Source organism: Ictidomys tridecemlineatus, chromosome X (genome assembly GCF_052094955.1).
Source record: "Ictidomys tridecemlineatus isolate mIctTri1 chromosome X, mIctTri1.hap1, whole genome shotgun sequence".
NCBI lineage: Eukaryota > Metazoa > Chordata > Mammalia > Rodentia > Sciuridae > Ictidomys > Ictidomys tridecemlineatus.
This window is the reverse complement of record NC_135493.1, coordinates 30,442,909-30,467,408: the sequence shown is the minus strand read 5'-3', so window position 1 is coordinate 30,467,408 and position 24,500 is coordinate 30,442,909. Positions and strand designations below refer to the sequence as shown.

The 24,500-nt window shown below is 40.1% G+C and overlaps 1 protein-coding gene across 2 annotated transcripts in view; it reads left to right on the top strand.

Annotated features, from left to right (window-relative positions):
• Slc25a43 (solute carrier family 25 member 43) overlaps positions 1-24,500 on the top strand; it is a 45,794-nt gene that overhangs the window by 9,594 nt on the left and 11,700 nt on the right. For both annotated transcript variants that reach the window (XM_040284817.2, XM_005319382.5), the window contains exon 3: positions 541-713. In XM_040284817.2, the coding sequence (XP_040140751.1) occupies positions 541-713 (173 nt within the window). The remainder of the gene's footprint in view (positions 1-540; positions 714-24,500) is intronic.

Here is a 24,500-nt window from a genome sequence, read left to right as displayed (position 1 = left end):
CTTCATCCCTGAATACTGCAAATGTATATCATTAACTCAAGTTCAATATTTACATTTCTATTTATGTTGAATTTATATATAGTAAAGTGCACACAAACCTTCACCTATAATGAACTATTTGATGCATTTTGATGAATGATACAACCCCTATCAAAATACAGAAGTCAGCTGGGCATGGTGGCACATGCCTGTAATCTAAGCAGCTCAGAAGACTGAGGCAGGAGGATTGCAAGTCCAAAGCCAGGCTTAGCAACTTAGCAAGGTGCTAAGCAACTCAGTGAGACCCTGTCTCTAAATAAAATATAAAAAGGTCTGAGGATGTGGCTCAGTCTTTAAGTGCCCCTGGGTTCAATCCCTGGTACAAAAATTGTGTGTGTGTGTGTGCGCACTCGCATACGTGTATGTTAAAAGCATATATATATATGGTTTTAACAGACTGTTCAATCCATATAGAGCTAATTACTTTATTCTGTTCCATAACCACATACCCCACTCCTAAACTTTGTTTTCTCCAGACAGCAGCCTCTTGTTGCTTTGCAGGTGCTCTTCCATTCTCCACGGGCTCCCTTCTTGTTTACATGAACCTTGAGAAAATCTGGAACAGACCCCGAGACCAGTTCTCTCTGCTGCAGAACTTTACCACTGTCTGTCTGGCTGCTGCTGTGACCCAGACCCTCTCCTTTCCCTTTGACACCGTGAAGAGAAAGATGCAGGTGAGACGATGCCTTGAAGTGTTTGTGGGTGGATAACAAAAACAGCAAAGAATACCAGCCCCAAGTAATGCCAGGCTTCCGAGGAGCTCATGACTACTTGTGCAAATACTATGCAAACCCCAACTCTGTGGCATTTCTGCTGCTAACCTCAGGGCTGTTCGGCCTGAGCCCAAGCTGCCACCTGATACCATACTCTGTTCTCAGTCTTTTATGAAGCTTCCAAATAAGGCCCCTTTCAGTCCTCTCCTCCTGGATACATCATTGTGGTTCTCCTTCCTCCAAGATTCACATAGTAGTATAGGTGCTTCATCAGTGCACCTTGCCTCAGTGAATTGACTGCCTAGGACAAATAAGCCAACAATTCTAGCCAGCAAGGATCCACTAGTCCCTGACGCCCTCACTGAGGACTAACTGCAGGACTAATGGATAAAATAGGCCACATCTTAGTGGGATTGACCATGCATTGTCCTAATTGTTACCTGGGGAAACTTGCATTTTTTTCTATAGACCATAGAGGCAAGCCTAGTAGCAGAGCTTTCAAACTGAATAATTGGTTTATCCTAGAATGAGCCAGTTTTGATCAAAGAAAAATCAGACTGGTGCAAATAAGGCTGGGGAAGTATAGCCACATGTGCATAATAGGAGCAGGCTCCCAATCCAAGCACGATTGAGGCTTTGCATATTCCTTTAATCTAGATCTCTCCCTTAAAATTACACCTCCATTGGCTTGCTTGTCTCCCTTCTTTACCTCTTCTGGACAATTCCTGATTTATATAATTGATATATTCCTGAAGAGCTGTATAAAAATGAATTGGGGGTCAGTTGAATGCAATTTTTTTTCTTGTTACTGAGAATTGAACCCAGGGGTGCTTTACCTCTGAGCTACATCCTTAGCCCTTTTTATTTTTATTTTATTTTGAGACACAGCTAATTACTTTATTCTGTTGCATAACCATATACCCCACTGCTAAGTTTCAGAGGTTGGCCTCTAACTTGCAATCCTCCTCCAGAATTGCTGGGATTATAGGCATGAGCCACTGCACTCAACTTGCAATTTTAAATTATTAGTCTCAGTCATTCATTTTTCCATGTGACTGACTTGTCCGCCTGCTTGCTCAGTGCCCCTCCCCACTTCCTGCTTCTTCTCTGTAGTATTCTCTGCTGATCTGGGCCATTGCTTACCTCAGCACTAAAAAGCCTGAAGGTACTTATCTATCAAAGCTGCCTTTGGACAAACACACATGATCACATTCATTTCTGCCACTTCAGTCTATGACACTTCTCATCTGTCTGGGTTATGTTTCTTTCCTGTCCCTGACCAGATAAATAATAGTCACATTGTTATAAATGTAGTGTGGGTGCAAATTGAGAGGCTGCTTAGTGCATACTTATTTATTAATAGCATTGTTTCTAATTTTAAAAGTTATATACACATACTTAAAATGGTTAACATGGTTAATTTTATGCTATATATGTTTGGCCACAAAAAAAGTAATGCATATAGGATATAGGGAATTGGAGGAATATATAAAAATACAAAAAAACCACAATAAATTATCCATAGGTGGGCATGGTGGCATACCTGTAGTTCCCAGCTACTTGGGAGGCTGAAGCAGAAGAATCAGTTGAGCTCACAGATGTGAGAGAAGCTGGAGCAACATAATGAGATCTGATCTCAAAATAAATAAATAAAAATAGAAATTACCCATCCCATCACTCCATGGGTTATAATGATGAAGAGTTTTTCTCTTATGTATATGTATGTATGTATAAATATAAGTATATATGTAAATATATGTAAGATTATTTCTTTTTATAGAATTGTATCCTGATGGTAAATAAAAATGAATTTCCTGCTTTTTTTCACTTATTATATAATGGGCTTTGCTCCAGGCTGTTAAGTATTTAATTATCATATAATATTCCACCAAATTGATGTGCCAGAAAATATTTAATAGTTTATCACTTTTTAAGAGTAATTTTTTCAAATTCTAAAGTATAATAACATTGCAATGAAAACCCTTATGTTTTTTTCAGACCTGTGATAGTACTCTTAGGATATATTCCTAGAAATTAATGAACAAGACATAAGATATAAATTATTCTAAGGCTCTTAATGAAATTTACTCTGCAGAAACTTGTAAGTTTACACTTATACCAGCAGTAAGGGAAAGTGGTTCATCTTCTAAATTCTCAACCTATATTATTGTTACTTTTTAAATCATGCAGCTAAAAAATGGTATCTTATTGTTTCTAAGTAAAGTTGCACATTTTCCATATATCATTTGGCCCTTTGTATTTCTTTATAAATTTTCTCTTTGTGTCCTTTGCCTATTTTTCTAGGACACACAGATTTTTCTATTGATTGATAGAAATATTTATATATTAAAGGTATTAACCTTTTGTCACACAGTGCACATATTTTCCCAGTTTTACATTTGGCTTCTAATTCTATTTATGGGTTTATGAGTTTTTTTCTTAGTTTTAGGTAGACACAATATTTTTATTTTATTTTATTTTTTATGTGGTGCTGAGAATCGAACCCAGTGCCTCATGCACGCTAGACGAGCGCACTACCACTAGAGCCATATCCCCAGCCCTGGGTTGCTGTTTTGTTGTATGTATTTTTATTACTGTTTTGTTTCTAACTTTGCTTTTCTGCTTAAAGGGTCTACTTCATACTAATCTTATGAATAATTGTTCACTTATATGTTGATTTTTTTGGTGTTTGGTTTTTGGTACTGGGGATTGAACCTAGGGGCACTTTACCACTGAGCTACATCCCCAGCTGTTTTTTTGTTTGATTGTTTTTTGGTTTTGGTTTTGTTTTTGAGGGAGGTCTTGCGGAGTTGCTTAGGGCCTTGCTACATTGCTGAGGTTGAGCTCAAACTTGCAATCTTCTTGCCTCAGCCTTCAGAGCTGCTGAGATTACAGGTGTGAGACACTGAGCTTGGCTTTATATGTTCTTTAAATATGTTTTGTCATAGTTTTCACACTTAACATTTGAATGCATTTAGAATTTACCTGGGGCATGATATGAGGCAGTCATCTAACTCTTAGTTCACCTTTTTGTGTGTGTGTGGCGATGGAGATTGAACCCAGGGCCTTGTGCATGTGAGGCAAGCACTATAACAGCTAAGCTATATCCTCAGCCCCATAAGCACCATTTTTTAATAACTTTTACTTTGTAATTTGACTTTTTCCACATGCTAAATGTTTAGAAATATTCTAGGGTCTCTATCTCTGGGCTGTATATTCTGTTCCATTAATCTGTCAGTCTGTTCTTGTGCCAGTACCATGCTATTTCAATTACTATAGCTTTAAAATGGCTTTTATCTTCATTGCACTTTTTAAAACACTTCCTTGATTAATCTCAGTGATTTGCTCTTCCTGATAAACTTTAGAATTACCTTGTGCTTAGAACTTTATTTATATTAAACTATAAACATGGAATAAATTATGTCAAACTTTCCATCTTCTTCAGGAATATAATATATCCTTTAGCTTTCTTTTTTTAGATTGAACCATATGAAATTGCCAGCATCCCACATTTTGACATATTCAAATGGCAATTTCGTATGTTTCAACCTTTGAAAAGGTATTTTCTTCAGATGGTATTTATGCACTTTCTAAAAAAGATACCTTCTTTAAAAAGAAAAAAAATGTTGCCAGGCATGCTGGTACACACCCATCATCTCAGTGACTTGAAGGCTGAGGCAGGAGGATTCCAAGTTCAAGGCCAGTCTCAGCAACTTCACAAGGTCCTAAGCAACACAGCGAAACCCCATCTCAAAATAAAAATAAAGAAAAAGAACTGGTGATATCACTCAGTGATGAAGTTACCCTGGGTTCAATCCCTGTTACAAAAAAAGAAAAAGAAAGAAAGAAAGAGAGAGAGAGAGAGAGAGAGAGAGAGAGAGAGAGAGAGAGAGAGGGAGAGAGAGAGAGAGAGAGAGGGAGGGAGGGAGGGAGGGAGGAAGAAAAAGAAAAACAAAAGCTGAGAGCTGAGGATGTAGCTCAGTGGCAAAGTACTCCTCTAGCATAGATGAGCCCTAACCCCCAGCAGCAAACAAACAAAAAGAAACATAAAATGAGAAGCAATAAGTTGGGAATGAGGTATGATAAACTACAAGCATTTACTCATTTTTTTAAAAATCCTGGCCCTGCCAGGAGTGTTGTTGCATACCTATAATCCCAACTACTCTTAAAGCTGAGGTAGAGGGATCACAAGTTCAAGGCCAACCTCGACAAGTTAATGAGAACCTGTCTCAAAATAAAATTTAAAAAAGGACTGGTGCTGTAACTCAGAGATAGTACATTCCTGGATTCAGTCCCCAGTACCACAAAATCCTGGCCCTAAGAATTTCTTTCACTGCCAAGGGCATCTCTCCAGCACTTTCTGCCACCTCTTATAATTTAGTATTCCTTATGCATAGTTAAAAGTTGGTGAGCTCAGCTTCCTTCCCCTAGCAGTCCTGTCCAAAAACAAGGCCTTGAGACTGGGGGGAGTGGTGGGGATTAGGACTTATTGTGAGAAAGGTTTCAGATGAAGTTCACTGACATCTAAATGTGGAGCTGAGGGGTTTCAGTCTTCTCCATAAACCTTTAGCTTTCCTTTCTCTTACTGGGAGCTAGATTAGTGACTTCATCTGGGAGAATGTAGCCAAGAATGTGTTCTATACTAGGATGCATACTGACCACAACAATCTGCCAAGAACTGGGGTAAGATACACCAGAAGTAGATTATTTGAGGACAATCTTGATTATCTTTTCCCTTTTATGGGAACCTTCTAGATAATGCATACATAGAGCTTCAATAAAAGCTTTCTAATAAATGCAAAATTCTGATAGTTGTAAAAATTAAAAATCCAAAGAGATAATTGTGCTGCTTCACAAAATAGGATCAGCAGCTAATTATGAATATCATATCATGTAAGGTTATAGAAATCAAATTCTTAGTGTTGCAGTCAAACTGTTACTTTTCTTTTTTTTAAGAGAGAGAGGAGAGAGAGACAGAATTTTTTAATATTTCAGTTTTTGGTGGACACAACATCTTTATTTTATTTTTATGTGGTGCTCAGGAACGAACCCAGCACCCCGGACGTGCATGCCATGCGAGCATGTTACCACTTGAACCACATCCTCAGCCCAATTTTTTTTGTTGTTGTTGTTGTTATTGTTGTTGTTGTAGATGAACACACAGTATCTTTATTTCTATGTGGTGCTGAGGATCAAACCCAGTGCCTCACACATGCAAAGCAGGAACTTTACCACTGAGCTACAGCCCAAGCCCCTCAAACTGTTACTTTTCATGAGTTAATAAATATAATAATACCTTGTCCATACTATATTTAAAAAAATTAACACCCCAAACAAAACCACAGGCTGCTTTTAAATGCAAACATGGCATTACTTTCTCTGGCCATTAGGTGTCGCTGCAGTAAATGGAAATTATCTGAGCACCATCTGAGGGTACTAGAGCCAGTATCTCAGGGATCTCTGTCCAATTATTATCCTTATCCTCATAATGATGACAGACAAACCACAAAATCCAAATTCACCAAGAAGAGAGAACTTTAAGAACTATCTGCCTCACTGGAGCAGGCGGTGTTTGCCAGCAGAATTTGTAATAAAGGACCTTTGCAGGACAACCAGGCTGCTGTGAACTGAAACCATGTTAATGGTAACATTTGCATTCCAGTGGCCTTCCCCATTGCACTGCCCGCACCAAGCAAATCAGTAGCAGGTGTCTGGTGGACCAGCAACTGGACAGGGAATTTTTCTCATCCCCCACGATGACTAGCCCCTTTGTCTGAATGACTCATTCTCCTAATATGCTTTTATCCAGATACACACACACACACACACACACACATACACACAATCTACCCATTTAATGCCACATCAGGTTGGAACTCTTTTGAACATTAATGACAGTAATCAGAAGTCTTGTTTAACCACCTGAGCCCTTCCTTCACCATGCTTACACTCATTTTTTTCCTTTTTTTCCCCCTTTTTCTTACCTTGGCTCCTGTCTGGCATGCTAGAGAATGGAGAGGTAAATAAATTATGCATGTGCATGTTTTGATAGAATGTTTTTGATGGGAGGGGGTGGGTCAACCCTGTGCACAAATGAATTGAGATGCCTCCACCTAGTGTACCACCCTGCCTGAAATCCCCTTCTCCAAATTTCTGTACATTATAGTCCAAGCTCTTCAAGGTACATCCCTTTTGTCTGTATCTCCCACAGCTGGCCCAGATCTGGGCCAGAAGAGACTGGCAGCACTTAGTGTATTGAGAAAACAAGTAGAGAGGGGGAAATATTGTCAAAGATTAATTTATGTAATTAATCTATGGGCTCCTAAAAAGGACCAGGGAGTATATGGTTCTGGGGACAGGTACATATGGAGAAGTAGACAGGTGGAGGAACACTGCCCTGAACATCCAGGAAGCAGCTGAGAAAACAGGAGCCTCAGAGCCTAATAGGCCTTCTGAAAGAATCAGGAAGGAGGCAGCAGCCTAAGCATGGTCCACGCACAACTCTGCCCAGTACCCTCCCCTGTTGCTGGTATTAGGTGTCTCCATTTCATCAAACATAAAACCAAGTGTCAGCCTGTTGCTTTACACCCCAGTGGACTTTGACCCCATCACCACAGCTCACAAGGTAAGCAGCATTGGGCCAGGTCAGCATTTGAACTAAAAGCACATAAGATGAAGGACAAAGGTAGTATCCGAGTGGCACAGCTGACTGAGCAGAACACACATGGTCAGTGAATAAACAGAGGCCCCAGCCTGCTCAAATAGAGCTTCCATATCTAGGTGAGGTGGTTTCCACCTTGAGCTGCCCTTGCTGGATTGGACATGGTTGCTTCTCATGCTCCAGTCTCTATCTTCAGCCTGACCTCCTTCCTGAGCCCTGATACCATAGTTCTCACACTGTGTCAGACATTAGCATTTAGCCATCATGTCACCACCATCACCTCTAATTTAACATGTATCAAACTGACCTCTCTGTCCCCAAAAACTTTCCTCCCAGAGTTTTCCATTTCTTTTTTTTTTTTCCCCAGAGTTTTCCATTTCAATACGAGCATTGTCCCAGTTAGGCAGGCTGGAAATCCAGAAGTTAGGTTTGACCATCTTTCTGCCGACCCAGTCATCCTTAAGCCCAGTTACTTCTTCATTCCTAACTCTCCCATACAGGTCTCTTATTGTTCTTGCCCCCTGCCCCAATCTAGAACCTTATCAGCTCACATCTACACTATTACAGCAATCTTCTAATTGGTCTCCAGGATTCATTCTAAAAATGATAATAAACATCAAACACTATGATATAGAAGGCAGTGTCCTAAGTGCTTTATGTTCATTATCTCATTTAATCCTTACAGTTTTATGAGGTGGGCACTGTTGTTATTGAGCCCATTTTATGAATGAGAAGACTGAGGCACTGAAAGATTCTGCAGCCTGCTGGTATACCAGCCAGTAACTGAACTGGATATAAACCCAGGTAGCTTGTCTCCAAGGTCAATATTCATTTCATTCCCCTCCAGCCTGGCCCCTGGGCTTCTGCCAGACAAATTTTCTTAAGATCTGCCTGTGTTGGTCCTTCTTTATTGCCCTTAAAGAATAAAGGCTGAGCCCCTTGGCCTGGCATGTTCCCTTACCAACTTTGCCATCCTCATCACACACAGGCCTTTTGTATCAGGAGTTGCAAAAATCAAATGTCTGTAGGAACTCAGAAGTAACATGGAAAAGAGAATGTGGAGTAACCCAGAGAACACACACTCAGCCCTAAAGAATAATCCTGTGCTTCGAGCCATCATGGCATTTGAAAGCATTTTGGAGAGCTCAATTTCACCGGGCTCACAAAATGTGATTAGCATTTAAATATGTTTAGCAGAAAGGAATGAAATGAGCCAGTGGAGGCTGCAGGCAAGCTACAAGCCCCTCCTCTCCAAAGGATGTCTGCCATTTCAAAATGCAGGCCTAGTTTTCAAGGGTGCTGAAAATCCAGATTTTTATGTAAGTCTCTCAGTTTTTCAGTGTTACAAATAACAATTAAGTACTGATTGAGCTAAACAAAACATGCCTTTTTAATGACCTCTGCTCTACTCAAGCCTCCATTTTCACGCAACTGATCTTTTTAGTCCCCCTCACCCAAGCCCTGAAGACTAAGTGTGTTCTACATTTCATTCACCCTGCCTTTGTTCACATGGCTCCTTGTGCTTCAGCATCTCTACTGTCTACTTAAAGGCTCTTCTGAGTTTGCCTCAGTGAGGGCTGTCTCTCCTGACCTACTGTCACAGGATCTAACGTGTTTGTTTGATAAATATATTGACTTTTCCTAAAACAGCTATCTAATTTTGATGGAAGTAGAATCACAGGGAAGCTGCTCCAGACTACGAGGGTAGGGATTCTGGGGCAAGAGGCTGAGTTAACAGTATGCTCCATCTATAACTGTGGATTCCGGGTTTTCATGGACTCCCCCACACCACACACAAGAGCACAGTTATTTGGTTCCAAAAGATTTATGGTTGAATAACTCCTTTTAGTTGATGCTGTGAGCCTGTATGTGACCTCTAATGCAGCCAGTTTCTTTTCCCTAGCATTTCTCTCCATGCCCCCACTTCTTCCCATCTCAGCACCATTGATTGCTCTGCTGTCTCTTCACTGTCACAGCCACCTCCTGATGTCATCACTCACTTCCCCAGCAGAAGTAGTCTCCCTCTTCTCAATGGCCTTAGCTCATTCCTGCTACAAGTTGAGCATCCCTAATCTGAAATCAGAATACTTCAAAATCTGAAACTTTTTAAGCACAGACAGGACATCCTCATGGAAATTTCCACACCTGTTCTTATATAAAGGGCTGCAGCAAAAATGCAGGCACACTAAAAATATTGCATAAAATTACTTTCACATTGTGCAAATAAGATATACATGAAACATAAATGAATTTCATGTTTATACTTGAATCTCATCCCCAAGATATCATTACATATATGTAAATATTCCAGAATCCAAAGCCTGAAACACTTCTAGTCCCAAGCATTACAGATAAGGGATAGTCAACCTGTAGAGCTCCCTTATGGCCCAGGTCACATGCTTCCTTATATTACATTCTTTTGTGTTCGTTATTTTCTCTAAATTGCAAGCTCTTGTCTATGGGAAGTATGTCTTACACATTTATATATCCCCACAATACATAGTTTCACATGGCAGGCACTTGATACTTGTTAAAAAAAATTAAATTTAAGTCAGGCGTGGTAGTGCAAACCTGTAATCCCAGCGGCTTGGAAGGTTGAGACAGGAGGATTGCAAGTTCAAAGCCAGCCTCAGCAACTTATTGAGGCCCTAAGCAACTCAGTGACCCCCTGTCTCTAAATTTAGAAATATAAAAAAAAGGGTTGGGGATGTGGCTCAGTGGTTAAATGCCCCTGGGTTCAATCCCTGGTACCAAAAATAAATAAATAAAAAATAAGTTTGGGGTGAGTTTAGAATATCTTGCTGCGAGTATAAAATTCAACCTTAGCTGTTGCTGACTAAGCCCCATGTCCACATGGTTGTACCTACCCTAGCTGAAGGTAAGAACACCCAAGCCTGCCTCCTCGTCAGCCCAAGGAAACCTCTGCTTATCCCCTGCCTGAGACTGCCTATGTGCTTCATTATGACAATGCACATCTTCCATCTCCTACCTTAGCAGTCAGGTTCTGTGCAGCCTAGAGCAAACAGCTGATAACAATTCAAGGCAGGTAAATTTGTTGAAAGGACAGAGGACAAAAAACTTCACACCATTTTGATTTATATTCTCTCTCCATCTAGCCTCACTGCTATGTGTGATGCCTGGAATTTCTTGGAAAATTATAGCATCATCAAATTTATATTTGTTAGTTGATTGCTTTCAGTAAATGTGACCAGATCTAAATGAATGTATGGAAATCTGTGCTCTTCTTTGGTGGAGAAGCTTTTGTCAGGGGTATAAGCATGGGGACAAGCTATGTCAGGGGAGATAATAACAGGAATGCCTCCCCTGAGATTAAGAAATTGTAGCGATATAATATTAACTACGATATTGGTCATTTAATTTGTACAAGCAGTTTCTTAACACATTTGATCTTCTGTAACCCCTACAAAATAAGTGCCATTATCATTCCTAATTTGTAGATGAAGAAGTGAGGCAAGAAAGGGTAAGTCACTTGCCCCAAAATCACATGGCTGGTAAGTGGTGGAGCTGGAATTTGAACCTGGGTCTCTCCTTCCTTAGGTCCTTCCTTTGTCGACCAGGAATCCAGGGACTTGTTCCTAGACGTTAGGTAATTGATTAATTTTTACTTTAGTTACCCTGCCCTTAGTGTGGGAGTAAGGGATGAGAGAGAGGGAAGACAAATCTTGAGAACTGGGAGCTCAAATCCTCCATGCAAGAGAAGCTGAGAAAAATAATACCATGCAAGCTCAGAAAATGACAGGCAGGGGCCTTGTTTTAATCCCTTCAGGCTGCTATTTTAAAAATACCACAAGCTAGGTAGCTTATAAACAACAGAAATCTAACTTCTCACAACTCTGGAGGCTGGGAAGTCCAAGGTTAAGGCAGATTGGTGTCTGGTGAGGGCTTATTTCCTTGTTCTGGCGGGGGAGGTGGCAGGGGGTATACTTCTCTCTGTGTCCTCACATGATAGAAGTGGCAAAGCCACCCCTTGGACCCTCTTTTGTAAGGGTACTAATCCCATTCAGAAGGGTGGAGCCCTGATGCCTTACTCATCTCCCAGCAACCCCACCTCCTAATATCATCACATGGGGGGGTCAGGATTTCAACATAGAATTTGGAGGAAACACAAACCTTCAGACCATAACATTGGCCTGACTTTGGCCAGGAAATGGTTAACTCAAGTGAAAGAAAATCTTAGGAAAATGGGGCTGTCCTAGGGCTTGCTTTAGTCCCTGGCAGCCTGGCAACAGAATGCTGGCCAAATTAGGAGCTTTGACTTGAAGCCATCAGATCAGATCGTAATGAGGAACAGTGAGCCACAGGCATAGATCATTCAACAGCCACAGACCCTTTGGCCAGTCATAAACTGACCATGGCTGTTCTGAAGGGTTGGGAAGAGAGCCCCACTGGCTCTCTGAGCCCTTGGGGGAGCAGGGACAAAGCCCCAAGAGAGGAGAGAAAATTGTTATCATCACTCTAAGACATGTTAACAGATTTTCAGGGTTTCTGCCTCCTGCAACCTCTCCTGGTTGGCATAGTACCTATTCTCAGTAGGATCAGACCTCTGTTTTCCTAACAGAGCCGACTTACCTGTGTGGAAGTACAAACACTGCTGAGGGCTGATCTCTAAGGGTAGTGAGAGAGGATGGGAACCTTACCTTTGTTGCATTTTCAATTAATCCCTCGCTGTCATCTTGCTTCGAGGTCTGTTCCCTTTGAGGACTAACTTCTGTCTAAGTGAGTGGCACTGCCTTCGCTATCGTAGAAAAAGGATGCTTTTCCAATCCAGGTGGATACCTGGATATTCCTTAGGCAGGGTAGCTTTTTTAAACCTCATTGTTAAAGTGAAGGAAAAGGAAAACTCTCCCCCTTTGTTTTTCCAAAAGGTATACAGTGCCCCAAATACTTCAGGGATGGTAGTTGTTGATCATGGAAACAAGACTGTCCCTAGGGAGCTGGCAAGGAGGGAGTAAGGAGGAGCCTTCCTAATTCCACTAAATATAAAATCATTCTGCCCTTTTCCCCTGGTCCCAGCTGACTTACTCATTTGAAGGGATAAAGGCCTGGAAGTCAAAATGACCACCTGTGCTAGGCAGGCTTCCTTGCACTCTACCTAAACAGTAACAGCAGCTAAGATAGGAGCTTCCGCCCTCTCCCTCCCCCCCCCCCAGTGGAAGTGAAGACAGTGGTAGGGGAACGTGAAAGAAAGGGTTCAGCTGGGTGCAGTGGTGCATGCCTGTAATCCCAGTGGCTCAGAAAGCTGAGACAGGAGAATCATGAGTTCAAAGCCAGCCTCAGCAATAGTGAAGTGCTAAGCAACTCGGTGAGACCCTGTCTCTAAATAAAATATAAAATGGGGCTGAGAATGAGGCTCAGTGGTTGAATATCTCTGAGTTTAATCCCTGGTACCCCCCCCCAAAAGAAAAAGGGTCAAAAAAATGCCTGTTGTCAACCAGCTAAGCCCCGCTTCTAGCCATGAGCATGCATAGAAAGCCCCTGCTTTAAGGAGGATAGGGAGATTGAAGTTTGCTGACTCTTGCACTGGCTTCCAGCCAGCTTTGGAAATGAAGCACCAATTTCATGTCCTTTTTTCCACATACCTGCCAATTATTTGTTTTTAGTGGCCGTGTTCACAATAAGGCTCTAATGGACACACAAGCTCAATGGGTCACAGTGTGGACTCTGGATCCCAGCCTGCCCCTTACTCTTGCATGAACTTCAGTGAGCCACACAATTTCTCTTAGCCTAATCTTTCTCATTTGTAAAACATGGGAGTGAGAAGTGTGCCTACCTCATATACATACAGAAAAGATTGAATTTGGTTATTGCAGATCCAGAGCCAGGCACATAATCAATGGTATTTTTATGTGCTTGCAGCATCTCTTCAGAATCTATGCATAGCATGGAAGGCCTGATTCGAACTATAAAAGCCAGTCCAGGTGTGTTTATTTCCTGTGTTTACTCTAAACCCACACATGAGCCAAGATCATAAAACCTCAGTAGGTCCTCTTTCTATAGCTAATGATGAGCAGGGATGGTAAGAGAATTCGTTTTATTTGTTTGGTTAGTTTAATAGGCATTTACTGAGAGGCCACCATACACAAGTCCTGAGTATATCTGGATATTCCCAGGCTTCTAAAAACTGTCATCTTCCAAATCTTTTTCTTTACTGGTCCTACACATTCTCGCCCTCAGTCAAGATGACACTCTCAAAGTTGGATTTTCTAAAAGTTGGCCATGGCTGTTCTGCATGGGGCTACCTCATCCTGGGCCTCAGCTGCAGCGTGTTCTGTTCATCTGCATCTAACTTGCTTTCTCTGAGCAGGCCCCGGGTGGGCCCTTTAGACTTCCCCAACCTCTACCCTAGTGGCCACACAGGAACCACAGGAACCTACTGTTTCTTTTCTCTGCCCAAGCAGAATACTAACTTGCCATCATTTGCCGTCATTTGCCCACTCCCCCCGCTGCCCCCCCCACTCCCCCCGCTGCCCCCCCCCCCCCCCCCCCCGTGATGGCAGGCTTAGTGATCAGCTAATCATCACTCTGGCCTGCTGCTGAAATGGAAGACATTCACTCTGGAGGGACTGGAAATAATCTCTAAGCATGCTGTGCTGGAAGGGCAGCAGCCTAAAGCCACTTGTGTGAATATCCCCACTGCAGATTAGGGACTTTCCAGCTGTAGAATGACATCTAGTTGGGTCATGGCTATGCCAAGAGAAATATGGGTCATGTGGCTCACAGGATAGAAGGGTCTTTTTGCTCCAATTCAATTGGTTTTTTTTTGTTTGATTATTGGGGATTTGCCAAGAGATTCAAGCCTATCACAACTGCCTTCCACACATATACATCTCAGATGGTTTTGAAAGTAGACAGATTTATCTTCAGGCTGAATCTTGCACATCTACAGAAGATAAATATCACTTCCAAATGACAAATTGAAAGGTTCTGACCTCCTCTTTGCTCCAGCTAGCAGACTCTTAATTTTGTTTTTCCTTTCTTTTGTCTGTCTCTGCCTGCCTGCCTCTCCCCACATCCCCTTCAGAATAGGGTCTTGCTATGTTGCCCAGGCTGGCCTCATACTCCTGTATTCAAGTGATCCTTTTGCTTCAGCCTCCCAAATAGCTGGGGCTACAAGTATACACTACTGTGCCTGACTTTATTTCTACTTCTTAAAGTTCTTTTTTTCTTATCTGTTCTATTTAGTTATACATGACAGCAGAATATTCTTTTTAAAAATAATAATTGGGGCTGGGAATTTAGCTCAGTTGGTAGACTGCTTGCCTCACATTCACGAGGCCCTGGGTTCAATCCCCAACACCACCACCAAAAGAAATTAAAAATAATAATTGTATTATTTAATGTAAGCATTTTTCAAAAAAACATATTCTTTACTCCTGAAGTAAAACATTTCAACCATCAAAGTAGGTTATTGTGGCTTTGAGGTTTACAAACTGACATGACTCTGGAGAAAAGTTTTGAATAAAACTCAATGTGTATAGAAGCCTTTAAAAGTGAATCCTAGGGGCTGTGGTTGTGGCTCAGTGGTAGAGTGCTTACCTAGAATGCATGAGAACCTGGGTTTGATCCTCAGTACCACATAAAAATAAAGATATTATGTCCACCTAAAATTTAAAAATAGATTTTAAAAAATAAATAAATATAAAAGTGAATCTTAGCACTGGGCATGGCAGCACATGCCTGTAATTCCAGCAGCTCAGGAGGCTGAGGCAGGAGGACCCTGAGTTCAAAGCCAGTCTCAGCAATTTAGCAAGGCTCTGAGCAACTTAGCAAGACCCTATCTCAAAATTAAAAAAAAAATAAAAAGCACTGGGGATGTGGCTCAATGGTAGAGTCCCTGGGTTCAATCCCTAGTACTAAAAGAAAAAAAAATCACACATATGGTATTTAAAGCCAAGAGACAGAGTAGGGCCTCAGCCCAAATATACGCCAACATTTAGATGTCAGAGGAAGAGGAAAACTAGCAAAGAAGACTGAGAAAGAGCAGTAAGGTAGAAAGAAAACCAGGAAAGTGTGGTGTCCAGGAAGCCAAGTGAAGGCAATGTATTAAGAAGGAAGGAGTGGTCAGCAGTTGATGGCCAGATAAGATGAGGACTCGGAATTGGTTGTTGGATTTAGAGACATAAAGGTTATACTGGATATCATAAGAAGAGAGTTTTCTATTGAGTGGTGTGGGGCAAAAGCCTGACTGGAAAATATTCAAGAGAGAATGGGCTGGGTGCGGTAGCACTTGCCTATAATCCCAGCAGCTAGGAAGGTTGAGGCAGGAGGATCACAAATTCAAAGCCAGCTTCAAAATAGGGCTGGGGATGTGGTTCAGTGGTCAAGTGCCCCTGAGTTCAATCTCTGGTACCCACCCCACCCCTAATAAAAGAGAGAATGAGAATAGAAAGATTAGACACAGTGAATATGGACAACTCTTTCACAGGTGTTTTTTAATCATGTCTGACTTGCATGGCTGTTTTTCCCAGTAGGCTGTTGCTATAGTTTGGATCTGGAATATCTCTGAAGGACCATGTGTTGAAGGCTTGGTCCCTCAGCATAGTGCTACTGGGAAATGATGGAACCATTAGGAGGTGGATCCTGGTGGGAGGTATTCAGGTCACTGGGGGTATGCTCTTTAAAAGGACTGTGGGATCCCAGTCTTTTCCTCTATCTTTTGCTTCTTGGTTATAAGGTGAGTGGCTTTGTTCTGCTGTGCACTCCCCACCATGATGTGACCTTGCTTCAGGCTCCAAAGCAATAGAGCCAAACAGCCATGACCAAAACTTCCAAAACTCCGATGTGAAATACAACTTTTTCCTCTAAGTTGATTAGCTCAAGTATTTTGTTACAGCAACAGAAAGCTAACTAACATGGCTGAGTACTCTAAGTACTAGGTCTTATTAATTTCTATCTCTGTCTCTCTCTGTCTCCCTTTCCTAAGGAGGAAAATTTTATTTTGGCTCATGGTTTTAGAGGTTCAGTCCATGGTTGGCTGACTCCATAGCTCTGGGCATGAGGTAAGGCAGAGCATCATAGCAGAAGGGTATGGTGGAGAAAACCAGCTCAGAGATGGCAACCAGGAAACAGAGATAATTTCTGTATCTCTAGTGCCTTAACCAAAAGCTGACACATTTCCAGTACTCATTGAATGGTTTGCTGAATGAATGTATAAAATGCTCAGGATAGGAACAGACTGGAATTTTCAAAGCATTTAACATAATTTTATGCATGAATTATAAAAATGATAGACCAAGGGGCTGGTTTTAGAGCACTTGCCTAGCATGTGTGAGGGATTGGGTTCAATCCCCAGCACCACATAAAACTAAATAAACAAAGCATTGTGTCCATCTACAACTAAAAATATTTTTTAAAAAATGACAGATCTATACAATGTAATGCAGAATCCTTAGAAAATAAATTTTAAAATTTGTATTTTTTTCTTCACAACACTTTGTAGATAGTTCTATTTTACTAAGATGCAATAACATAATACAAAATATTACATATGTAGTCCATAATAATGCTACTGCCATTAATAGCTACCAACCTTTATTGACTGCTAATGTGCCTGTTACAGTTGAAGAAACTGAGGCTTAAGAACAGGCTAAGCAATTTGGCCAAGATCCACATAGCTAGTTACTAGCACATTTTATTCTGTTTTGTATTATAGTAAGTTGCTTCATGTCCCATTTTCCTAGGATACTGTGGGATCAGTGATGGCTAGGACCATATTTTACTTAGCCTCTCTCTCCTCTCTCTTCCATAAAAATCTCTAGACTGGAGGAACAAATTATAATTACATTCAGAGTAGTGCTAAAACTCAGTTGTAATGATTCAAACCAAACCTTTTGGCTTTTTAATTTTTGTTGCCTGTGATCACCGAAATGGGACTCTTTCTTGCTCTCTTTCTGAGTCCTAGATCTTCAAAGCAGTGATAACTGTAAGGCCTATAAGCCCAGAATCCCCAAATCACAATTTCAAATTGAAAAAGACCTTAAGATCTTCCAGGCTATATATCTGTATTTCATTTTACAGATGAAAACCTAAAACCTTGAGAGGAAGAGTAACTTAACTCAAAACTCGATTTATTGTGCAGTAGGGGCCAGACTAGAAGCCAGATGCTCTGTCTCTTGGTCTACTCCAATCTGCTTTATAGAATCCTACTTCCAGGGGTTCTCTGACCTTGGCTTCCAGGCTCTAAGGCTTAAAACCACAACTTGTGCTACACCTGACAGCTACCTATCTCGTGCCCTTGTAGGACACCCCACCCCAGTTCCTGTTGCTGCATAGTCCCAGCAATGACAGCCATCATTTTGCCTAAGTTAAACATTAGCTCATGAGCCCCCACTATAAGGACATTCAATAAACCATACAGTAAACTAACACTAATTCCAACTAGTGCATATGTGTAAAGGGGAGTGAGTATAAATTATAAAAATTTGGGAAAATGTTCTATTTTATTATTTATGACTAGAACTAGATTAATGAAGAGTAACCTAGTGGAGAAACTTTTCAGGCCCTACTTTCATAGGTAGTTGAGTGGTTTGTGGAAGCCTAAGTAGAGCACCAGCCTTCTACCTGTGGGCTTTAGCATCACACAGACCTGTTTGAACCACTGTCTCTTCCATTCCACTCATTAGCTATTTGATCTTTTTTTTTCTTTAGTTGTTGATAGACCTTTATTTTATTTATTTATATGTGGTGCTGAGAATCGAACCCAGTGCCTCACACATGCCAGGCAAGTGTATTACCGCTAAGCCACAACCCCAGCCCTAGCTATTTGATCTTAAGTAAGTTCCTTAATATCTCTGAGCTTCACTGTCCTCATTTCAAATGTGCAAATTAAATGAGACAATGAAGAAGAGTTCCAGTAACATTATGAGTGTTCAATGATAATTAGCCATTACTAATATTAAATAGGTATTTCAGTAGGCTTTATAAGCAGTTTCTTTTGGGAGAGTTTAATATTCTGGTAATTGTGCTGTTTATATGATTCACTTGCTTAAAATGCCCCGGGTAATTAAATTTTTTAGGTTAGTGGCATGCAAGTTAATGAGATTTCCCAGTTCTTTGTCTTCTATTAAATGACTATCATATCTTTCCTCATTAATCTAGCTTAAAGGATCAACATTCTATACTTTAAAAATACAGAGTTTTCCATCAAGGTGAAGGGTGACAATTCTGAATTTGGCCTTCCCTTTAAAGTACAATAACAACCAATCACATGCCAGATTATGAGAACTAGAACATGAAATGGACAAGTTGAGTCTCCTGGTCTGGAGTTTCAGTAGCTAAAATGGTCAGGGGTCTTTGGTAAATGTCATACAGTGTTTCCCTTAACACTGTTCAGATTTGGCCTCCATCCTATCATCTTCTATCAGTAAAGAGCTATTGTCAAATAGATATTAAGCCTCTTTTTCCCTTAGAAATAATCACAAGACTTCAAGTCCCTCCTGCTACCATGTGACTGAAATACTGAAAAGAGGAAATGATGTTTGTGTAGAAAAGTAACCTGACTTCCTAGGAAATAATATTTGTCTTCTGCTAGCTTCTGGTAAGAACTGCAAAAGGTCCAACTCTTGAGGCAAAGTAATTATTTTGTAACCTATTACCCCACCACCACAACTAAAAGATGCTAAGCTACATGAATTATTTATTTTTAAATACCTTTATTCTATTTATTCATTTGTACGTAGTGCTGAGGATTGAACTCAGGGCCTCACATGTGCTAGGCAAGCACTCTACCACTGAGCTATAGCCCCAGCCCCTACATGAATTATATAATGGGTCAATTATAATCAATTTGTGATAAATCCAGGGCCATCTATATTCAGGATAAGACTTTAACACTCCTCTAAATGTCTTTATTTCACTCCCTCTCCACTTCCAAGCCAACATCCTTGTTCACTTGGGCCACCACTTCAACTTCCTTAGTGGTCTCCTTGCCTTCCAACTCTCTAGACCATTCTCTGTGATGATTTAAAAAATTAGATCCTTTGACTCATCTGCTTCAAATATTTTAATGACTTATACCCAACTATATTTCTTATTACCTTCAAGCTATAGTGGCAACATGGTGGTAAATGTTTACCAACTGGGTCTCTTAGGGGGAATAAAATCTCTTGAGTTGAAGCGTAAATATTTCTACCATGGCTGATTTCAGAGTACTGAATGTTAGGTCAACCAGCTCCCAAATTTCCTGAAGTTAAGTATTAGCTCCCTTGAGCCAGCAGGAGCTGGCTTTAGCACCCTGCTTGTAGGCTACTAGGCCTTACATGATGTGCTCTGCCCATCTTTGCAACTTTATCATTCATTTGTTCATGAACTAACATTTACACTGCACTGGCCTGCTTTCTATTCTCTGCCTCATGATTTCCAGATTTCTACCCTGCTTTTCCTATCTCTCTGAGCCACAGGATCATGCAACTATCTTCTTGACACCTGCATTCAGAAGTCTAATAAATATCTCCAACACTTTTTGTCCCAATCAGAACTCTTTTTTTTTTATTGTTTTTAGGGGAGAGTATATATTTGTTACATATATCAGAGATTTTTATAATAAAACATGCTCAAATGCCTACTTCATGATTTTGTGCTGCTAAAAATAAAATTTAATTATTTAAATTTCATTTATTAGAAGTACATTAGGTGACTTTAAAAACTAATGAATTATATCCTCTTTAATGCATAACTTTCAATAAATCTTAATGAGGTTTAAATATATAAGCTAATATCTTAACATGAAGTCTCTATTTTCTCATAAAATGCAACAAAAAGAATCCTGCAATTTATGACACCTAAAAAAGAAGTTAGGGATCTGGGCACAGTGGTGCACTACTACAATTCCACCAAATCAGGAGCCTGAAGAAGGAGGATGAAAGTTCAAGGTCAGCCTAGGCAACTTAGACCCTGTCTCAAAATAAAAAATAAAAAGGCCTGTAAATGTAATTCAGTAGTAGAGTGCTCCTGAATTCAATCCTCAGCACACATACACATATACAAAAAATTAAAAATAAAAAGAAAGTTTGTAGCTTGTTCCTGTTTTCATGCTTATCTTCTTCCCTGGTTCTTTTCTCACCAATGCTGCAAACAGACATTAATTTTGGGGTGCATTACAATTATACATAATAGTGAGATTCATTATGCCATGTTTGTACAAACACATAACACAATTTGATCAAATTATATCATGTAATAATATAATATGACGAATTAGAACTCTATTTTGCTCTACTCTAATCTTGTCAGTTCTTCGGGTTTTTTTTCCTTTGTTTTTTTTGTTGTTGTCGTTATTGTTTGTTTGTTATTTTGGTTGTTTGGTTTTTTTTTTTTTGGTACCACAGATTGAACTCAAGGGCATTCAACCACTGAGCCACATCCCCAGCCCTATTGTATTTTTTTTTTAATTTGGGGGGCTGGGGTTGTAGCTCAGTGGTAGAGCACTTGCCTAGCACAGGTGAGGCACTGGGTTCAATCCTCAGCACCACATAAAAAATAAATAAATAAAATAAAGGCTAAATTCTTAATTTAAAAAAATATTTTTTAGTTGTAAACAGACACAATACCTTTATTTATTGATTGATTTTTATGTGGTGCTTAAGATCAAACCTCACATGAGCCTCACATGAGCTAGGCAAATGCCCTACCACAGAGCCACAACTCCAGCCCCCCCCCATTTTGTTTTTTATTTAGAGACAGGGTCTCACTGAGTTGCTTACGGTCTTGATAAATTGCTGAGGCTGGTTTTGAACTTGTGATCCTCCTGCCTCAGCTTCATGAGCCACTGAGATTACAGGCACACACCATCATGCCTGGCTCCAAAGGAGTTTTCTAAAGAAAAATTTAACAGAATTCAAAACCCTTCATAATATGGCCCCCTCCTGTTTTTCCAGCATCACTTCCCACTACAACCCTGTAACGACTAATCTTCTGTGTCAACTTGTTAGGACATAGTGCCCAGATATTTGGTTAAACACCAGTCTGGATAATATTGCTGTGAAGGTGTTTTTTTTTTATTTAGGTGAGTAACATTTAAATCAGTAGACTTAGAATAAAACAAATGATCCTCCATAATGTGAGTGGGCCTTATCCAATCGGTTGAATGACTTAAAAGAAAAAAGCCTAAAGTCCCTTCAGGAAGAAGGTATTCAGCCAGCCAACTGCTTTTGGCCTTGAACTACAAAATAAGTCTTCCTGGGTCTCCAGCCTGTCAGTCCATCCAGGAGATTTCCAGCATTCCATTCACTAAAATCATGTGGGCCAATTCCTTAAAATAAAAATCTCTACACTTGCCTAGCATGTGTGAGGCACTGGGTTCGATTCACAGCACCACATACAAATAAATAAAATAAGGGTCCATCAGCAACTAAAAAAAATTTTTTTAAATCTTTTTCTGTACATACATATCTCATGGGTTCTGTTTTTCTGGAGAACCCCAATACATATTCATACCCCAGGAACCTTATATCCATGCACACTTTTCACACATCTCCTGAACAGTATGAATACTTTTTTCAGATGGGCAAAATACTAGTTCACCCAACCTGTACTACAGGCTATGTCATTTAAAATTTTTTTCTGATTCTGCACTTGAAACTGCTCATTCCCTTTCTCCTTCCTTTTTGCTTATATCTCCTGCCTTCTTTCCCTTTTCTTAAACTTTACCTCTCTCTCTCTCTGTTTTGAAGAGTTTTTACTGTGGAAAATTCAAACATATACAAAAGTAGGCTAATGAAATGAATACAAAGTTCCAATGCCTAGCTTTAGCAATTAGATATACATGGCCAATCTGTTTTCATCTCTACTCCCACAGATAGCATTTCAATTTGACTGTGAATATGTAGTTGTGTTTCTTTAAGTTATAATGGTTCCTTAGAGGGAATATATCTATCTACCTACCTATCTATATATAATATATATAACATATATATGTGTGTGTGTGTGTGTGTGTGTGTGTGTGTGTGTATATATATATATATATATATATATATACACATTCTGTATAGATTACCATTATCACACCTAAAAATTTATAATTCCTTCCCAGTGGCTTGGGAGGCTGACACAGGTGGATTGCGAGTTCAAAGCCAGCCTTAGCAACTGAGCAAAGCCCTAAATAAAATATAAGCCTCACTTAAAACCCTGTCTAAAAATAAAATATTTAAAAAGGGCTGAATATATGGCTCAGTTTAAGCACCCCTGGGTTCAATGTGTGGTACCAAAAAAAAATTATAACTCCTTAATATCATTATTATATCCAGTTAGTGGTCACATTTCTTCAATTATTTTATAATTGCTTTCTTTTTCTTCCTTTTGTCCTTTTTGTTTTTGTTTTTGCAGTGCTGGGAATAGAACCCAGGGTTTTGCACATGCTAGGTAAGCATTCTATCCCTGAACTATACCCCCAGACCCTTAGAATTGTTTTCTAGCTTTGAGTTGGGTTTCTCTCCCTACCTTGTGCTCCCCACCCTGCTTTTTTGTGGTACTGAATTTTGAGGATTGAACTCAGGGGTGCTCAACTACTGAGCCACATCTCAGCTCTTTTTAAAAATGTTTTATTTAGAGACAGGGTCTTGCTGAGTTGCTAAGTATATCACTAAGTGGCTGTGGCTGGCTTTGAACTCCCAATTCTCCTGCCTCCCAAGTTGCTGGGATTACAGATGTATGCCATCATGCCTTGTTGAATGGATTCTTTATTCGAAGACTGGAGCTTTTGGCATGGTATGAATAAGTGCCTCTACAAGTGTCATATTAAGTGGGTATCCAGAACATAAAGGCAAGCATGTATTACTGGTCACTCCCAAAGGATGAAGGGATGATTAGGCTAAATACAAGTGCTTTTCTTTTTTTTTAAACAGTTTTTTTTAATGTTGCTGTATTTTTTATGCCTTTATTTTATTTATTTATTTTTATATGGTGCTGAGGATCAAACCCAGTGCCTCACATGCACTAGGCAAGTGCTCTACCACTGAGCTACAATCGAAGCCCAATACCAGTGCTTTTCGACCCTTAGGTTCATATTAAGCCTAACCAGGGCTGAAGTTTTATAAATCATCAATGGCTGGGATCCACCCCCTAGTGATTGCCATATAACTGAATTAGGGTGAGTCTTGGACATTAGCATTTTTACAAGCTCTCCAGGTGATTCTGATATGTATCCAAGTTGACACCCATTGGTGTGGGCCTTCCACAGCACATGCAGCTCAGGGCTCAGACCATCGACCTGCTAAACTCACTAAGAGTGCTTGGGGAAAGCTAGACATCCTGGAGTGACTTACTAGCTATGGGGCCTTTAGCAAATACCTTGGCCTTTCTGAGCCCTAATTTCCTCATCTGTAAAGTGGGGTAATAATAACACCTACATTGTCAGATTGTTGTCCATATTAAATTATTTAATACATGCAAAGTCTTTAGAACTGTATTTGACATATAGCAAGCACTAAATAAGTAAACACTCTTATTAATGTCATTATTATAATTAGCTAAACTTGGAGAAGAGATGAGTATGCTAAAGACCAAACCAACCTGCTAGACTGGAATGCTAGATCTCCATTTGCCCAAACCGTATCTTGCTAGTAAAAAGAAACAGCACATCAGGCTGCTTGTCACAAGGACCTGTACTTAATTCCTCCTTCTATACAAACCCAGGCAACTATCCAGGCTAATAAAATGTAGCTGTCTAGTTCAGATCCATAGCTCTCAGGAGAATACTAGATTCTGCAGGATGATATCATCTGAAAAAAATTAAGGGAGCCAGGCCTTGCTCTGCCACTGTTTGTGTAACCTTGGCCAAGTCTTTTACCTCTTTAAACCTTTGTACCCTCATTTTTCAAGAGAGGAGATTAAAATGAAATTATCTTGAAGACCCTTTCAGCTCATACTCTTTACTGTTAGTCTGATTCCATGTTCCTTCCTGCCTCTAAGACTTCAGCTCTGCCATTTCCTCTGCCTTGCTAATCTGTCTTGTTTTTGTTTTTATTTTTTGTTTTGGGGTATGGGGGATTGAATTCAACCACTGATCCACATCTCTAGCCCTATTTTGTATTTTATTTAGAGACAGGGTCTCACTGAGTTGCTTAGCACCT